At 37.8% G+C, this 17,737-nt stretch overlaps 1 protein-coding gene across 9 annotated transcripts in view; it reads right to left on the bottom strand.

Moving 5' to 3' along the window:
- Window positions 1–4,149: 4,149 nt before the first annotated feature.
- FMR1 (fragile X messenger ribonucleoprotein 1) overlaps window positions 4,150–17,737 on the bottom strand; it is a 38,711-nt gene continuing 25,123 nt past the window's right edge. The window contains exons 11-17 of one of the 9 annotated variants that reach the window (XM_050775185.1): window positions 17,388–17,522; window positions 16,833–16,895; window positions 14,616–14,702; window positions 11,953–12,148; window positions 10,233–10,415; window positions 9,668–9,750; window positions 4,150–6,609 (exon numbers count right to left, since the gene is read on the bottom strand). In XM_050775185.1, coding sequence (XP_050631142.1) covers window positions 6,448–6,609; window positions 9,668–9,750; window positions 10,233–10,415; window positions 11,953–12,148; window positions 14,616–14,702; window positions 16,833–16,895; window positions 17,388–17,522 — 909 coding nt within the window. In that variant the 3' untranslated portion in view covers window positions 4,150–6,447. The other 8 variants (XM_050775187.1, XM_050775186.1, XM_050775190.1 and 5 more) reach the window with 8 other exon arrangements.

Raw genomic sequence — 17,737 nt, 5'->3', positions numbered from 1 at the left:
AGGTGAAAGCAAAATATTTCTTCTCTTTCTGGAGAAATTTGAAGAACATTGGTAATATCTAGAGTAATTCTGTCCAATTGAAATATAATGTAAGCCACATATGTAATTTTAACTTATCTAGTGGTCATTACTAAAAAGAGTAAAAAAGAGATAGGTATAATGAATTTTCATGGCATATTTTAGTTAACCCAAGAGATTTAAAATATTTATATTTCAACAGCTAAATATAAAAAATAGAGACATTTTTCATTCTTCTTTCCAAACCAACTCTTCAAAATCTCTTATGTATTCTACATATTCAGCACGCCTTAATTCAGATGAGCACATTTCAAGTACTCAACAGCCATATGTGGCTTAGTGGCTTAAGAACTGGACAGCATAGCTCTAGGACATACCACATTGCCAGTAACGGCTGCAATCAGTTCAGTCATCTGTTGGTGTATCAGGCACTGTGAGTGCCATGGCGGCCACTGTTAAAATCACAATGATCCATAATGATCTGTAATCTAGGGCCAAGGACACTGGATTTGCTCACTGGCTTAACAGGGTTGTGGAATTGGAAGGTAGTGTAGCCTACCATTCCCTCCTGGCAATGCCAGTAAATCTTGTACAAGGGGAATGTTTTCTTTCTCATCTTCGGTATGTGCCAGCTTTAACTGTACAATCCCGACAGGCTTTGGAAGTGCAGAGAGTTCTGCAAATTCAATAAGACTGATTTATAGTATTCACTAAGAGAGACTGCCATGCTTGCATCCATTCAGATGCTTTGCTTTGCTGGGCTGAGGGGACTCAGCATGTCCATATCAATTGTGGAGTCTGACAAAGGGGTGGTGAGTGAGCATGGTCTTATCAAAGCAGCCAACAGCATCTGCAGTAATTGTGCTGAGTCTCTTGGTTCTAAGTAAAACCAATCCCAACTCCGGCCAGGGAAATTTACTGTGGACTTTATCAGGTCCAAGAATAACAGCTTCTTGGGCTCCTGTGTTTTATTAAGTCTAGGTCTGTTAAGTCCTTCCCCTACCTATGTTCCAGGCTACATGGATTGGGACATGAAGTTAGCATCTCCTTGTAAAGGGCAGAGGAACTGGCCCTGGGCCAAGCTTGCTTTTAGTTTAAATGGACTTGGATTGAACAGCTCCCCAGCAATCGGCCTAGAAAATCAAACTCTCAGGTGACACAGAGGCCTCTGGGGGTAGGAAGTGTCTGAGAGCCTTGTTTCAGCAGTGTTAAGATGCGGTCAACTGCTTAGCTTCCTCTAAACCCTTCTACAAGGACGCAGGAGGCGTTGGAGCTTTGCTGGCCACGCAGTGGGGAAAGCTAACTGCCTCCATCTCCAAAGGGAACCCTCCCATCCAGAACCTCCTTGCATCAGCTCTCCATAGGGGGGTCCTTAATGCCTACTGTAATACCAGCGTTGTTTCCTGCATCCTTCTCTCTGCAAGCTCCTTAGAGTGATTCTACTTTTCCTATCTGTCTCCTTAGCTAGTCATCACTTTCTTCCAGACCAAGAGTCATAATGTACTGCCTGTGCGAGCCTAGGAAAAGTCTGGAGTGATGCTCTTCCCTTTTCATTTTTGCTGAGACATATTCTTTCCAGGGTCCCTTTATCTCATTACCCCGCTTTGGGTGGGGCATATATCAGCTCCAAAGGATTATTTCATCCTTTACATTCTGGCAGAAGGAGCAAAGTTAGGGATGTCTCCGTATAAGAAACCATCAACTTTTCCAACATTCTCTGAATTAAGGTCATTTGGTTACTACTTATCCCAGATGGCTAGGATTTTCATGCAAGCATGCAAAAATGCCAAGTTGTCTCAAAACAGCTTTAACCTCAGTAGAGTGGGTCCACTTTGTACTCAGTTTCTCAGGAAGTCTCCTCTTGGTGGTTAGGTGAATCTGATTTCCCTGAACATCCAATTCAAGAACAAGGCAGGTCCATTTGCTCCCTCCCCGTTGGTCAGCCTAGCACATTCATCTGGCAAAAGATAATCTCATGATAAACCCAAAGTGTTTGCCATTCAGCTTCACTACTTTGTGGGTGTAGCCTCTTCATCATATAAGCAATGAAAGCCTCAGGTTACTCTTGTGACCATTGCTGGGAGTCCAATTCCCTGTTAAGTGTTTTTGAAACCCCACAGGATACACCTCAATTCCTCCCAAAGGCCCCTGGGTGGTACACTGCACAATGACGAGTCTCAAATCTAAAAGTTGTGGCTGTGTGCGGTGGCTCAGGCCTATAATCCCCGCACTTTGGGAGGCCAAGGCAGGCAGTTCACCTGAGGTCAGGAGTTCGAGACCAGCCTGGCCAAATGGGCAAAACTGCATCTTTACAAAAAATAGAAAAATTAGTTGAGCATGATGACACGTGCCTGTAGTCCCAGCTACTAGGGAGGCTGAGGCACAAGAATCGCTTGAACCTGGGAGGCGGAGGTTACGGTGAGCTGAGATCACGCCACTGCACTCCAGCCTGGGTGACAGAGACTCTGTCTCTTAAAAAAAAAAAAAAAAAAAAAAGTTTAGATTGCATCAACTATTCTAATGGCACTTAGGGGCTGGGGCTAAGGGTTTTCTCCCAACTTTTTTCCTTAGGTCTCAAAAAGTCTGCCAGACTTGGAGTGCCAAATGATTAAATTGTCTCAATCTCCCATACACAGACTTCCCAGGATCTTTGTGGCACATGGACACCAATAAGCACCACACTAACATGCATAGCAGAGATGTTAGCTTGGCTGGGTTTCCCATCACCAGCCCCAGCAGGGATGCTGTCCATCCCTAGTATTGCTCAGTTGATCCCTTTTGCAGTTTCCAAAAAGCCAGAGGTGAAATAAGCGGATTTTACCTCATGTTGGGCACCATTTTTGAGGTAATGGGTTATGGCAAACTGCACAAAGACACACAGAAGAAAAAGGTTTTAATGAGGGAAACTTGTCAGCAAAGGGTCAGGAAGAGACACAAGGATACCATTCTCTCATGCAAAGGCTAGAGCATGCTGGCTGCACCCTGGGTCTGTATTCCAGGGGAAGGATTTTTCTTCCCTGTGAGTTTAACACAGAGCAAGCCTCTCCCACTAACAGAAAACTCCTTAGTATATAAAAAAATTAAAATAAAATGGATTTTCTCAGTTTCATTATGGTACATAGAAATTGAAAAAACTTTTTAAATGACCTCAGGTAAACAGAGAAAAAAAAGATGCTCAAGATTTAAAGTCTGGTACATTAAGCCTTATGAGCAATCAAGAGTAGCACATGGTAATGACTATTTCAGAATAACTAGTTATCAGAGGCATAGAGGTTCACAAGGCTGTTTATCACCATGAAACTGAAACTGGCTCGAAAGGGTCAGAATCATTTTGCTGCCTCTAAAAGACGTATATTCCGAGTCACCAGGAATTCTAAGACCATGATCAGATGAGAGAGATGGCTCTGAGAGAGCTAAGTTGAGTGTTAAGCTGGTTGCCTCCAACAGGCTGTTCATGTGTAGTGCTGAAAATTACTGTGAAACAAGGAAAATCCAAACAAGTTACTTGAGTATGGTTTCAGCCTACCCACCACTAATGATGCCCAGTTAGACAAAATGGGTAGCAAAGAACCACAAAAGTATCAGAATGAAAAACTAGAAAAGCAGAAAATAAAGTTATTTTTCTGGGAAAAAAGACTCATCAAGGTAGAGGAAGCTGTCTAACATCATTTTGGATTCTAACACTGGGTAGAACACTGACACCGTCACCTCTCCATTTGTACCTTTTAAGCGGGTAGGCTGTGCCAGAGTTCCTTGAAGTGATTACCATAGTCAATTCCCAGGCACATTCTACCTAAAAACCTGTCATTTATTTTATTACTGAGATGTTTAAATCATTTTTGTTTTACTCCACAGACATACTTTTTTCCAAAGGGCAGGGTATGTTTATGTGTGCACAAATAGGAGTATATGTTTAATATGGTTTAGTGGCACCCTATGCAATAAATGTGTTGAAATTTTATGTCTGGGAATATGGAGAATTATTTTCAAGTATCTTCGTTTTTGCCTTTTAAGGGCTCATAAAAGATTATTTGCGACACACATTTACTTTGCACAACTTTCCCCCCACATATCATTAGTTTTTGTCAAATGTAGAAATTTAAAACCAGGAGCAAACATCTGTCAGACTAATTTTTTGCTTTTTCATAAGTGCAACTTTTTAATAAAAATTTACATCTAGATAAACAATCTTCAGATTTTTGAAACTTTAATAAGATTTTAAAAACATCATGACTTTGAACTGAAAAACATACACGTTTAGCACACAAATATTGTAATATGAATCAACTCCAACTCCATTTGAAAACATGTGAATCAAAGTACAGTTTTAGAAGTTAGTAATTCACATTTAAGCAAGTTAGCGCCTTGCTGAATTCAGCCTTTGTAAAAAAGAGACTTAGTGCATAATGTAATGGTACACTGTGGTTTTGTACCATTTGGTTGAGTTTTTCACTTTATTAAACAAGTTCTTGAAAGTTGGTAGATAAAGGCTAACTTCCTATGACGTGAAATTTCCAATGGTAACAGTTACATTTTGTAACAGAACACTTTCTATAGATTTCTTTTCCTAGCTTAAAATTTTAAAAGCAATCATTTGTAAGGATTGCATCAACATCAGTTTAGCAGAGGAAGATCAAACTTTATTGAAACTGCTTGCATACAAAATATATTGCACTATAACCAAACAAATGTCAACATAAAATCCAATCTGTTGTCGCTAATATGTACAGAGAATATTGCCCAAGAGCAGTTACATTACAAGGTCATTCTACCTTGGTTAATTATCTACAGTATTTTAAAACCAAACAGCTTACAGATGATGTGTGCAAGGTACCAATTTCCGTTTTCAAATACTATACATTCCCAGAATAAATAACTAGAAATCAACATTAATGTTTGGCAATACTTTTTAAAAGACTTTTTAATATTTGTGAAATCATGTGCAGTTTGTTGCCATTTTTATATGCTTGCTTGTATGCAAGGAAAAGTAACTGTAAAATGAAAATTCAAAGAAACAAACTCACAAAATACATCAGAGGCAGAACTTCAGTTTTTACGGCTCTGTACAGATTCAGTGGTACCCCTACTAGGAGTTACTTTTTAAGAAAAATATAACATCTTAGAGTGAAGGTCCTTCACATATTTTTCCTCAATAAATTTCACTAAAAAAAAAAAAAAAAAAAAAAAAAAAAAAAAAAAAGACTCGAAAAACCAAACCAAACCCCAACACTTCAAAAAACAAAAGAAAAAAACGTATTATTTGTTAACCGATCTTAGTCTTTTCCAATTCTGCTTATACATTAGACCATATATTTCAAAGTTTACAAAACATTTAACCTGCTTCCAATGTTTCTTAGACAAAGTACCTGTACTTCGCAGGATTGTTATGCATACATGGAAATGACCTTCCTATCTCTCCAAACTAAGCTTGAAATTAAAATATGAAAAATTTCACAAAACTTGGGGCAGACAAAATTAAAAAAAAAAAGCTCTAAGTTAAAATTGGTCATCAGGCCAAAGAGCAGGCAAATCCTACTAACTTTCGACCAGGAAGATTTGTTCCTAGCTGAAAACATTTTAGCCTCTCTCAAATGAAAAGATAGTTTTCTTCTCCTGTCTATACAGAAAAATTACACATCTCTCTCAATAACACTATTTATCAAACTTCAGTGCAACAAAACAAAAACAAAAACAAGTCCTATTCTTTATACTGCCTAACCTGATGTTTATGTAAGGAAAAAAATATGGAAAGCATGCATTCTTCTATAAAGTACTAATGTTTGACAGGGTTTGCTACATCTTTAACATTTAGTGTTTCCAACTTATCTTCCCTGAACTCTGCATCCAAATATAATATTCCTACCTGCCAAGATATAAAAAAGGCACAGATCATACAACTTTTTTTGCTAATGAAAATGACAAATGTCACATCACACACATTTCAGGGTCCACTAAAATACTGGAAAAGTGGACCAAAACATAAACTGACACAGGACATGAAATGACATAGCATTTCATGAAGACTTCTATACGAGATCGAAAACAGAAGTCTAATATGATTACCATAAATGCTATATATTACGAAAAACTGAGAATGTACTGGTGAATTATCACCCAATGCAGGAAAATGGTTCAAATTAACAAAGAATATCACTGCTCAGTACTTTAGAAAATAAAACTAAAATCTGCCCTGAAGTGCTAGGTAGTTTTAAAAGCAATGTTTCAAATTTTAAGGTATCTTTTTGTGCAAATCTGAAAATTGTTGCTTATGGCCAATACCAAAAAATAAAAAATTCTTAGCAGAATTTGTGTTCATTTCATGCCCTGTGCCATCTTGCCTACTATTTGTCTTTGGCCTAACAAAGTTTTCTAATATGGAATATGAATTACGGAAATGGTATAGGAAATATAACTTCAGAATTATGCAGTTTAGGGTACTCCATTCACGAGTGGTTGCTGACCATCCACGGTGTCTGGCTTTTCCTTCTTCTGGTTACGATCTTTACCCGTGCGCAGCCGATTACCTTCACTGGAGGTATTCTGTAATGTTTTAGTGTGGACACTCCTTTCATTATTGCAGTCAACTCTGATCTAAAACAAGTTATAGTTGTTATATACACAGACCATATCCTACTGTAATCTGTAATTGGCCTGAGAAGAAATTTAAACCTGAAGTGTAAACTCCAGATGTTAAAAAGAGAAATGGAGATGAGAACAGAAGAAGTGCAAGAAATTAATGTAAGGTAGGATTCTTTATTTGGTTTATGATTTTAAAACACTCTTCTTCTTTAACTGGAACACACTGGTCATCTCACTGCATCCAAAGTTAGAGAAAAACTCACAATCCTATCATGTCTTCTTCTAAGTAGAATAATACAGTGAGAAACAAACAGGTAAAATGAATTACTATTACTGATTACCAGAAGACATACATGCCTCTAACACTAGAGTTAAAATAAAATGAGTTATTCTCCAAAGATTGTGAAACCTAGGAAACGAGAAACAAAATGTTTTCCTATTCTGGCTTTACCCTCAAATAACTCACTAACTAGACTTTAGTTTACATCTTTGTATCTATCACAGGTATGATCAAGTTTCTCTATACCGTGAGCTCCCATAGTCATACAGTAGAAAAACACAAGCTTTGGTTTCTACTGGCTTGTATTTCACTAAGAAAATTCGGATGATCCTACAACCTGAACTCTGTCTGAAGAATGGAACAGTATAAAGAAAATTGAATATAATAATTTGTGGAAGGACTGGAATCCTAGGAGAGTATAAAGATTAATATAATTTAAAAAATAGTGTTCTAAGAGCTATACAATATTTTAAGTGCCAATGCTGAATACAGCACTGTTAATTCCAGAGGTACAAATGAAAGTTAACAGTGACAAATGGAACTAAAACAACTACAAATATTGATCTACTTCAAGCACAAATGCTAAAAACATCCCCAAAGAGTTGTAATTTCAAAGTATGTTTAAGTAGCGGGTATGCGCATGTGTTTTAAATGTCTGGTTACCAAGGATTCAGTACTTTGATTTGTATCTTTTTTTTGAGACAGTCTCGCTCTGTCACCCAGGCTGGAGTGCAGTGGCATGATCTCGGCTCACTGCAAGCTCCGCCTCCCGGGTTCACGCCATCCTCCTGCCTCAGCCTCCCGAGTAGCTGGGACTACAGGCGCATGCCGTCACACGCGGCTAATTTTTTGTATTTTCAGTAGAGACGGGGCTTCACCATGTTAGCCAGGATGGTCTCGATCTCCTGACCTTGTGATCCGTCTGCCTTGGCCTCCCAAAATGCTGGGATTACAGGCGTGAGCCACCGTGCCCAGCTTTTTTTTTTTTTTTTTTTTTTTTTTTTTCTGAGATGGAGTTTCGCTCTTGTTGCCCAAGCTGGAGTGCAATGGCGAGATCTCAGCTCACTACAACCTCTGCCACCTGGGTTCAAGCGATTCTCCTGCCTCAGCCTTCCGAGTAGCTGAGATTACAGGTGCCCACTAACACGCCTGGCTAATTTTTTGCATTTTTAGTAGAAACAGGGTTTCACCATGTTAGCCAGGCTAGTCTCAAACTCTTGACCTCAGGTGATCAGTCTGCCTTGGCCTCCCAAAGTGCTGGGATTACAGGCGTGAGCCACCGTGCCTGGCCAGATTTGTATCTATTTTCATAATATCACCTTTTTAATTCAGTATTCCATTTCATTTAGAAATATAAATGTGCATCCTGGTTAGACTGCCAAGTTCATCAAACATGTTGGTTAAAGTGGAGAATTACAAAACTGGTACATAAGTATCTTATAGCTTTGTAAAAGACAGGTACATACACTAATTTGCCAATCTATCTATGTCCAAGGGATTTCTGTGCTGGTCCTTAAGAACCCATCAATAGTTAACACTCACTTTGAGCTGCTATGAATTCCAAGAAATATTCCATCGTAAACTTTGTCTTAAAAAGTATCTCTCACTAATCTTGGGTGATGGTCCCAAATGAATCCATAGTCAGGAAGGAACCCTAACTACTTGTCTTGAAAATTAAAAGTTACAGAAAAAGTAGACAACAACATGGATTCGGAGAATCAAACATTAAGGTTTGACTATCATTTGGACATATGCTAGCTATGTGACTGGGGGCAAAGGACTGAAGCTTCAATGCACTCACCTATAAAGTGGAATAATAAAACTACCTCAGTGGGTTGCTGTAAGATTAAATGAGATAAAACATACACAAAGCACTTAGCAAAGGTGCCTGGATGTGCTCAGGAGATAATTTTAAAATTATATAACAACTGGTTTAGCACTGGTGACAGCCAACTGAGAAGGGATCCTCAGACTAGGTCCTGGGTGTAAATAAGCGGATGACTGACCAAGCATGGAGACTAGCTGAATATCATCAGCTCTGTCTATCATGATTATTAGTTGTGAGAGAGACATCTTCTTTTCCTTATTTTCTATTCAAAGACAATACCCTATCCCTGTATCTCGGGGGAGCAAAGACACATAGAGCTTACTGAAGTCTCTAAGTACATCCCAGGATGTTCCTTCTCTAGGGGATTGTAGGTCTACCAACGCAGTATTAAAATCATAGTGTGGCTGGGCACGGTGGCTCACGCCTGTAATCCCAGCACATTGGGAAGCCAAGGCGGGCAGATCACCTGAGGTTGGGAGTTCAAGACCGGCCCTGACCAACATGGTGAAACCAGGTCTATACTAAAAATACAAAAATTAGCTGGGCGTGGTAGCGGGTGCCTGTAATTCCAGCTACTCAGGAGGCCGAGGCAGGAGAATCACTTGAACCTGGGAGGCAGAGGTTACTGTGAGCTGAGATTGCGCCACTGCACTCCAGCCTGGGCAACAAAAGCAAAACTCTGTCTCAAAAAAGTAAAAATAAATAATAAATAATAAAATCATAGTGTGTCTGTCAAGGTCTTTATAAATACTCAGACTGCATATTCTCTAGAGAAATCCCCTTATTTTTATACTTGTCACGAAGAACTAAGATTGACTACAACTGTAATGTTGAAGGTAAAATATTTCATATAAACTGGATTTGTAATCTTTGAACATGTTTTCAATAAAGTAAAATAAACTCATAAATCTCAAACTACCATATTCAAACAATTAAGATGAAAAGAGGCAGACAGGGTTTACCTGAAGGGATCCATCCGTTGTTCTTCCTTTAGCCTCTCTTGGATTACGTGGACGATTATCTGTTCGGGAGTGATCGTCGTTTCCTATGAGAATATTTTCAAAAGGTTCAACAGTTACTGAATTCTGAAATGCTTACCGGAAGTTCTTTATTCCCACATCCTCTATTTAAACCAACCATAGAATCTGAAATGTAATCAACCCCAGTGATTCCAGTTACATAATGATCAATAATCTAGCCTGCTGTCAAGTAACAGAAAATATTTCACAGGTATTGTAATTCTGCATCTACAGGTCAATGTGAGTTAATGAAGTGATGCTGTTTAGACTCACAAAGATGCTGAATTAGTTATCAGCATTTATTCATGTATCTATATGAACCATAAGGAAGGCTGCCTAATATTCTTTCTTTCTACACAAGTGGAAGGCTGATCCTTTCCTATGGTGATCAGCACAAAATGGGAGAGATGGGATCTTGATAATAGTTCATTGCATCAACAGGATTTTTCATGGAACTTCAAGACAGCTGCTACAATTCACTTTGATTTCTTAATGAAGATCTCCATACCTTTGAAGCCTCCTCCACGTCCTCTTCCTCCTTGTCCTCTTCCTCCCCCTCCACGCCGCCGTCCGTCTCCTCTGCGCAGGAAGTTCTCCCTCTCTTCCTCTGTTGGAGCTAATGACCAATCACTGAGTTCGTCTCTGTGGTCAGATTCTGTTTCAGAAGCATTTGATGCTTCAGAATTAGTTCCTATCGAGAGTTAAAAGTTATATACCATTGTCTGACTTAAAAAAAAAAAAAAAAAGAGGTTAACAGAAGCTTCCAGAGACGTTTCAGGGGTAATCCAAAACTCTTCCCAATTTATAAGCCCACAAAGAGTATTATCACCTTCCATTTCATAAAACAAAATTTTAAACTCAAAATGAAGGGCTTTGCAATATTTGAGGTAATTTCGGTTATAAACATGTTTCATTCTCATTTTTAAAAAGGTATTTTATTAGCCACCTAAGTTCAAACCTTAATGTGCCATATCATTAAACAGCTGTGTTCCTTTAAACATCTATGCTCTCTGGAGGAAAGATTATCTACGACAGTTAAGTGTGATACCTTGATAAAACCTCTATAAAGAGAGCTCCTTTTAGCAAGATTTGGCCCAGGACAGAGGGGAATGTATATAATCTGGTCACTTCTGAGAGGGTGGCAAAGGAGGCCACCATGGCAACTGCTTCAGGGAAGGGTCTTTTGTGGGGTCACGGATTGGATCTAGCTGAAGGCAGATACACGCTTGCCTGATGTTTGGTCCACAACCTGCCCCCCCAACTCCCATTACAATAACTGATCATTAATAAAGAATTACTATAATAAACTCATTATGCCTGAAGGGGTTAATGACTTAGAGGACAGGAGTGGAGAAAAAGAGCTCCATGGTGAGGCAGAAATTCATGAATAAAAAGAATAGACTGTTGGGAGAGGGGTTAGGGGTTAGGTTCAAGGTTGGCCTTAGGAGTAGGTAATTCTCCCCAACTCCAGAATATCAACTCTACTACCTCTCTCTTCCTCTGTTGGAGCTAATGACCAATTATAGCTTCACCATTATAGCTTCATTCCTGTGGATCTTGAAGGCTTTTCCATCTTAAAGAGTTCCTTTTTGAAATGCAAATATGCGTGAGATGGATTATATCTTATACCACCATTAGCAAGTTACAAAGTAGATACACAGTTGAGCAAGAAAGACAGTAGGCACTGGCAGGTGGGGATCAGGTTCACTGAAAGGTACTGGGAGAGAAGAAAGAAGCACGGACAGAAAAGCTGGGAAGGCAAAGAGAAACTTTGCCTACTTCTTGACTGTGCCTAGGACTGACTTTGGCCATGCCACTGAAAATCACCTTATGAGCCACAAGAGGCAGACCCCTGATTTACACAGTCCATCCAGCAAATATGACCAGCACATACCTGACAAAAAAATGAGCCACAGTACACAAATGAAAAAAGTTTTGACTATACAGTTATAAAATCAGGAGAGGCCTTAAAGAAAGTCATCAACACACAAGGGCTTTGCAGATTTACCCCCAATCAGAGCATGAACAGAACTTGCACCTGCCCTGTGAACTCTACGTGTTTATTATCAGGTTTTTATTCTATGTCTCTTGTAACACAATTTAACCCACTGCGAACTGGAAACCATGTAGTGACAAATTGTTACAATGGGGTTCTAATGAATATTAGAGATTAGCAGCTATAAGTCTAGGAACAGATAAAGTTACTGAGTAAAATGCTTAGTTTGTACCTGAAGTATATCCAGGACCGCGTCTGCCGTGCCCCCTATTTCTGTAAGGTCTACTACCTCGACCCATTCCTTGACCATCATCAGTCACATAGCTTTTTTCCTTATCTGTACGATTTGGTGGTGGTCTAGAACTAGCTCCAATCTGTCGCAACTGCTCATCAATTTGTAATCTCTCCAAACGCAACTGGTCTACTTCCTATTTAAAATATACAAGATAACAGTAAAAATAATTTGACATTTTACTTAATAAAACCTTTCTCCTTTTCATCAGATAAAAAATATACTGGAATATTTCAATTTCAGCTCTAAATTTACAGTAACCACTGTTACACAGAATTATCAGGAAACTGAATGATCTCCTTAAAAAGAAAATCACTACAGATAATAGATTATCGATGTCGAGAATTAGAGATATAACAAAAACACTCAGCATTAAAGTTATACTGAATACAATTTAAAGTTGTCTAATTTGGCACTATTATCCAATTATTCTACTGCTAAGGCACAGATATGCTATTTTGGGGACTTCTTCATGATAGGATATTAAATAAAACAATGCTAAACTGTATGAATACAGATAAATGACATTTAAGGTTTAACCAGTTAACCTTAAAAATCACACATTGTAAATAATCTTGATTAAAATAGATTTGCCAGTTAATACCTTAATTTACAAAGCATTGAGTTTGGGCCATCTTTTGTTTTAAAAGAACATATACTATGGTTAAGGAACAATGATTTTTTCATGAACTGAAAATGCTGACTATTCCTCATGAGGGGAAAACAAAACTATTTAATACCTGACCAGACAGCTAGGTCTTACATCAGGCCTTGAAAACTTCTTAAAGACTACAACTCTGCTACAACAAGTATGAGAAACAGTACACATTCAGTTGATAGAAATATACACCTGGGGTCCACTGACAGACCCTTACAAACAGTGCTTCCAGTATGTTGGGTTCTGTCAAAACCAGATGAAACCTCATTTCTAACCACTGTCCTCCCAATCCACTCATAAACATCTCATTTACTGGCTACAGGGAATCAGATTCATAACTATAGTAGTAGTAGGTGTCTCAGTGAAGCAGAGGTTATCATAGAGACTGTCTATATCAACAGTCATTGGAGAACCCCCTGTACAGCTAAGTTTCTAAAATCTTGGTTGTGGCAGCTTCTGGAAAAGAAAGGTCAGGTAAGGATTTGGTCAGTTTCATCTGTGCTCTGCCATCATTAGCAAGTTACATAGTTACACCAGAATCTGTTTTACATAGAATTTGAGCAAAGGAGAGACTGCAGCTGAGTGACTTCTTCCAAAGGTATAGTAATAGCTCATAGAATGGGAACATCTTGCAAAACAGAACAGTAGTCCAGGTTATCCCACTGGGGCAAAGCAGTCACCTTTTGGTGAGATGCCAGGCCCAAACAAGGGAAGTTCTGGTGATGGAAAGAATGGCAACAGGGCAGCTGCTGATAACCAAAGAAGATATTCTTGAGAATAAATCAAAGGATCTAAGAAAGAACAACAGTCAAAAGAACAAGGGATTTGATACAATGCAATCCTAACTCTCCAGGCCTTCATAATGATTTAAGCTAAGAATATGAAGAAACACACACACAAGATTACACATAAACATACTTAAAAAAAAAAAATCAAAGAGGTATCCTACCCATGTAAACCTTGCTGGATGAAACCTTCCCACTTTTAATTAACTGGCCACCATAAGAATGAATGGCATGCCCAGTATTACACTTTTTCTTCCTTTCATTCTTATTTACACACAAGCAAAAATCATGTACTTTTTCTTTCAAGAAATCAGCAAAAAAAATTCTTAATGCCATAAATAAGAGTTGAAATGCTCTTTAAAAACATTTAATACCAGCTACATTATAATTTTGATATGTATGGATACAAATAAAACATTATGAAAATGAAGTAGATCAATTTCCATTTCATTAAATTATAGAACATTTTGGCCAAAAGGAATTTCAAGAGGCATCTAACGTAGGGAAGTGACTTGCCTAAAGTCACACAGCTAGTTCATTGGCTGAAGTCTTATAAGTAAATTGCTGGATTGTCAATCCAGTGCTTTCTCCACTACACCTTGTAGCCTCCTGGTTCCTATCTTCCAGTTTGAAATTTAAAGGAGGCATAACTGCATCACACTAACTAAAATGAACATTTACGAGAAGACACAAATAGTTTGTATTTTGAATAACAGTAAAGAGAAAAGTAGAGAGGGTAAACATTTAAGCAAAGAACTTCACGAAATGCTTAGATTTCCTTGATAAATGACATAAAAGGAGCAATAAAGGCAAGAGTTATAGACACAAATTTTGGCCTGGAAAAAAGCAAAATGCTAGAAAAGATCAAATGGATTAATAGGCTATGTACAGGATTGCCTAAACTGAGTGTAAGGGTTTAAGAGAAGAATAAGGGGAAATATAAAACTTTATTGAGAACTGGTATATTGGTACTTAAATTTATAAAGACTTCCATTTTTAGAAAAATTATAAGCTAAACAATGTATTTTCTCTATTATCTTTGACAAGTCATACAGTGTTTTGCACAGGCTCGAATGAGTCCTAACTGCTGAAAGATCTACTATAAAGTTTGTATATTTTAGTACAAAAGGATTAGAAGTTAAAGTTCTTTCTATTCTCACCTTTAAATAGTTCAGGTGATAATCCAAAAGAACAGTGGCATTAGCGATGCTGTCCTTTGTTCCCACAAAAACAAATGGTACCATACCCTGAAAAAGAAATTGTAACAATGATCCTATAAAATTAATGACAGATTAATCTGAAAAATGCAAGTAACGACTAATTCCCTAGCACAGGATCTGGTGAATAGTAGGTACACAAATGTTTGCTGTAAATATAAATCAATATATGAAAACAAAAGTAGTTGATATACTACTTTATACATCTACTATGAATACGAATAGATCAATAGTAACCTCTTAAACATATCAGATTATTATAAAGACTAGTATTCAGTATTAGCAAAATCACAAAATGTATAATTCAAAATTATACAAGCTTTAGCATGAGATGTATGAACAAAATTAATAGTAGAAGATGCTCTAATTCATTTACAAAAGGCCTTATCCTGATCAATTTTTTTTGGTTTTTTTTGGTTTGTTTTTGAGACAGGGTCTTTTTATTCTGTTGTCCAGGCTGGAGTGCAGTGGCATGATAATGGCTTGCTGTAGCCTTGACCTCCTTGGGCCCTAGGTGTTCCTCCCACCTCAGCCTCCTGAAGAGCTGGGACTACACGTGCATGCCACCATACCCAGCTAATTTTTGTATTTTTTGTAGAGAAGGGGTATCGCCACATTGCCCAAGTTGGTCTCGAACTCCTGGGCTCAGGCGATCTGCCTGCCTTGGCCTCCCAAAGTGTTGGGATTACAGGCATGAGCCACTGCACCTGGCCGATCAAATTCTTTAAAAAAATCAAAATGAAATACCAAGGGTACAAAAGTAAAAAGTAAATCATTTCTGCTAACCAAGTAAAACAGTACACACAAAATACAAACAAAAACATCAGGATAAAAATGCACTGAATAATCTGTGAGACAAAAAAAAATAGGTACACTGACAAGCGTTAAGTTTTATTAAGCCCATACACAGTTCAATAATGTACTCAGAAAATTTTAAAAGGCTGAATCACAAGGGAAGTTTGAACTTCTCTCTATGGATACTACTTAATATAAGAACAGATTTTTAAAAGGCATATGCTAAATGTCTGTACTCCTAGCCCATATATATATAAATAAAATGAGGGGAAAAAAAACTACTTCTTGTCACAAGTTATAGCGAAACCTAGACACAATTGTGCAAATTATTAACTGGCAATTCATTTCTGCATGTTGGGTGTTTCTCCAACAAGCTTTATTTGTTACAAAGCCTTTAACTGTATTATTTCCCAAAATACCATGTGATGGAATGAATGCTACACCCTTCCCTCTGGGTCAAACATCACCAAACTAAGCTTTAAAATCCTATATAATAGATTTAGTTAGATTGACTTTGGAGCAAATTATTTACGAATATCTTTTCTTGCAACGTTTAAACTGTTGGAGTACCCCAAGGGCCACTCTAATTTAAGCACTTCACGAGTAGACCTGAATAGTAAATTAAAATGAAGAAAGGCAAGAATGGACTGATGGCCTTCAATATGGACACCAGAAAAAAGTTACTCCTTGTTCTGGGATAATGGGCTGCCCGGTAATGAGACATATCCAATCTACTTGCCGTTATAGTTCTCTTTGTAAAATGGCACCTTTGCTTTTAATCCATGAGTTCACAACATTTTTTCCATAAACAGTTCTCACGAGCTCTCCCTGCCCTCAAGGAACTTACAATGTGGTTGAGGAGATCAACAAATAAACATCTATGTTTAAGTGCTATGCTAGGGGTGAGCACATTGCAAAACAGAAGGGGAAGGCTCTTGAACCAGCCATGGCGGTGGGGATCTTTGGCCAAGTACACAAGGAAAGCTTTGTAAGGAATAAAGTCAAAATGAAGTGACAAGTGGAGGAGAAAAAGCGTTCCAGGCAGAGTAAACCTCTACATACGTCTAGAAGCAACATAAGCATGAGAATGTTCAGAGAACTCAAAGTACTTCAGTATGGCTTAAGCGTCTCTAGAGTGCAAGGGAGAAGATAATTTAGACATGATACTGGACAAGTAACTGGGAAAAGCCTTACAAGCGGCATGAAGGTGTTTAAGCTTTAACTCCGGGGCAATGGATCCACATACCCACAAACAGTCCTCCCTCCAGTCCCTAATCCTGATGATCTTTTGTAATCTTTCTTAACAAGGGGAATAAACATTAAAATATAAACTGAAAGTGTACTTCTCAAGGAATGTTCTCCTACCTGCCAAGCCTTGAGTTCAGGTTTCTGGGATTCCCCTGCTACAACTGATGAAGCCACTAACACCTAAAGCAGTATAAGGAATGCAAGGGATGTCATTAACTATAACAAATGATACACAGAAGCCTGAACGCAGGACTTTCACTGCAGGACTTTTAAACCAATTTCTAAATAGATTAGTTCAGAAAATTAGTTTCTAAAATATGGTTTTAAGTAGTAACTAATGCATCTAACAGAAGGTGTATTTTGAGCTACAATACCTGGAAAATTTAAAGAAAGAAGGCATGGAAAAAAGCCCACTGTCAAAAGAAAAATGTGACCACTAAATGCAACCCCATTATTCTGTGTTTACAGCATAAGATTTGTCACTGTGAATAAATTGAAAAGTATGTATCACATTAATTTGTAGTATCTCATAAACTGGCAATCACATTTGAAAAAAAAAAAAAAGAACATAAGTAGCCTACAAGTCTAACCAGAGAAAAAACCCAAAATACCAATTGTGACATCTGAGACAAATTTCTTTTATTGTAATTCAAAGTGACAAGTAATTCTTACCCTCTGGACTTTTGTACTGTTAGGTTGAGAAAAATGGGTGCTGTTTTCCTTTATATCTAAATGTTTTTTTTCTTCTGGGGCATTAGGTCCGACCCTTGAATTATTGGAAGGAAGGGAATTTGGTGGCATAATTTCCTTGGTAAAAAACAGAAAACACAAAAAAGAAAAAAAGGGCCAATTTAAAACTTTATTTAGCTCTATTAATGTTATCAATCATATTTTTTAAAGATGTAAGTTATTATAAACAGTTTTGGTTTATAAAATTACAGAATACAAATTATATACAGAAAAAAAGATTTGACTTTAGCTAAAAGAATCTTTCAAAAAGAAAGCTAGACAATATGTGAAAA

This window comes from Macaca thibetana, chromosome X (genome assembly GCF_024542745.1).
Source record: "Macaca thibetana thibetana isolate TM-01 chromosome X, ASM2454274v1, whole genome shotgun sequence".
NCBI lineage: Eukaryota > Metazoa > Chordata > Mammalia > Primates > Cercopithecidae > Macaca > Macaca thibetana.
Note: the sequence above shows the minus strand (reverse complement) of the source record. Positions and strands in the feature narration are given on the sequence as shown.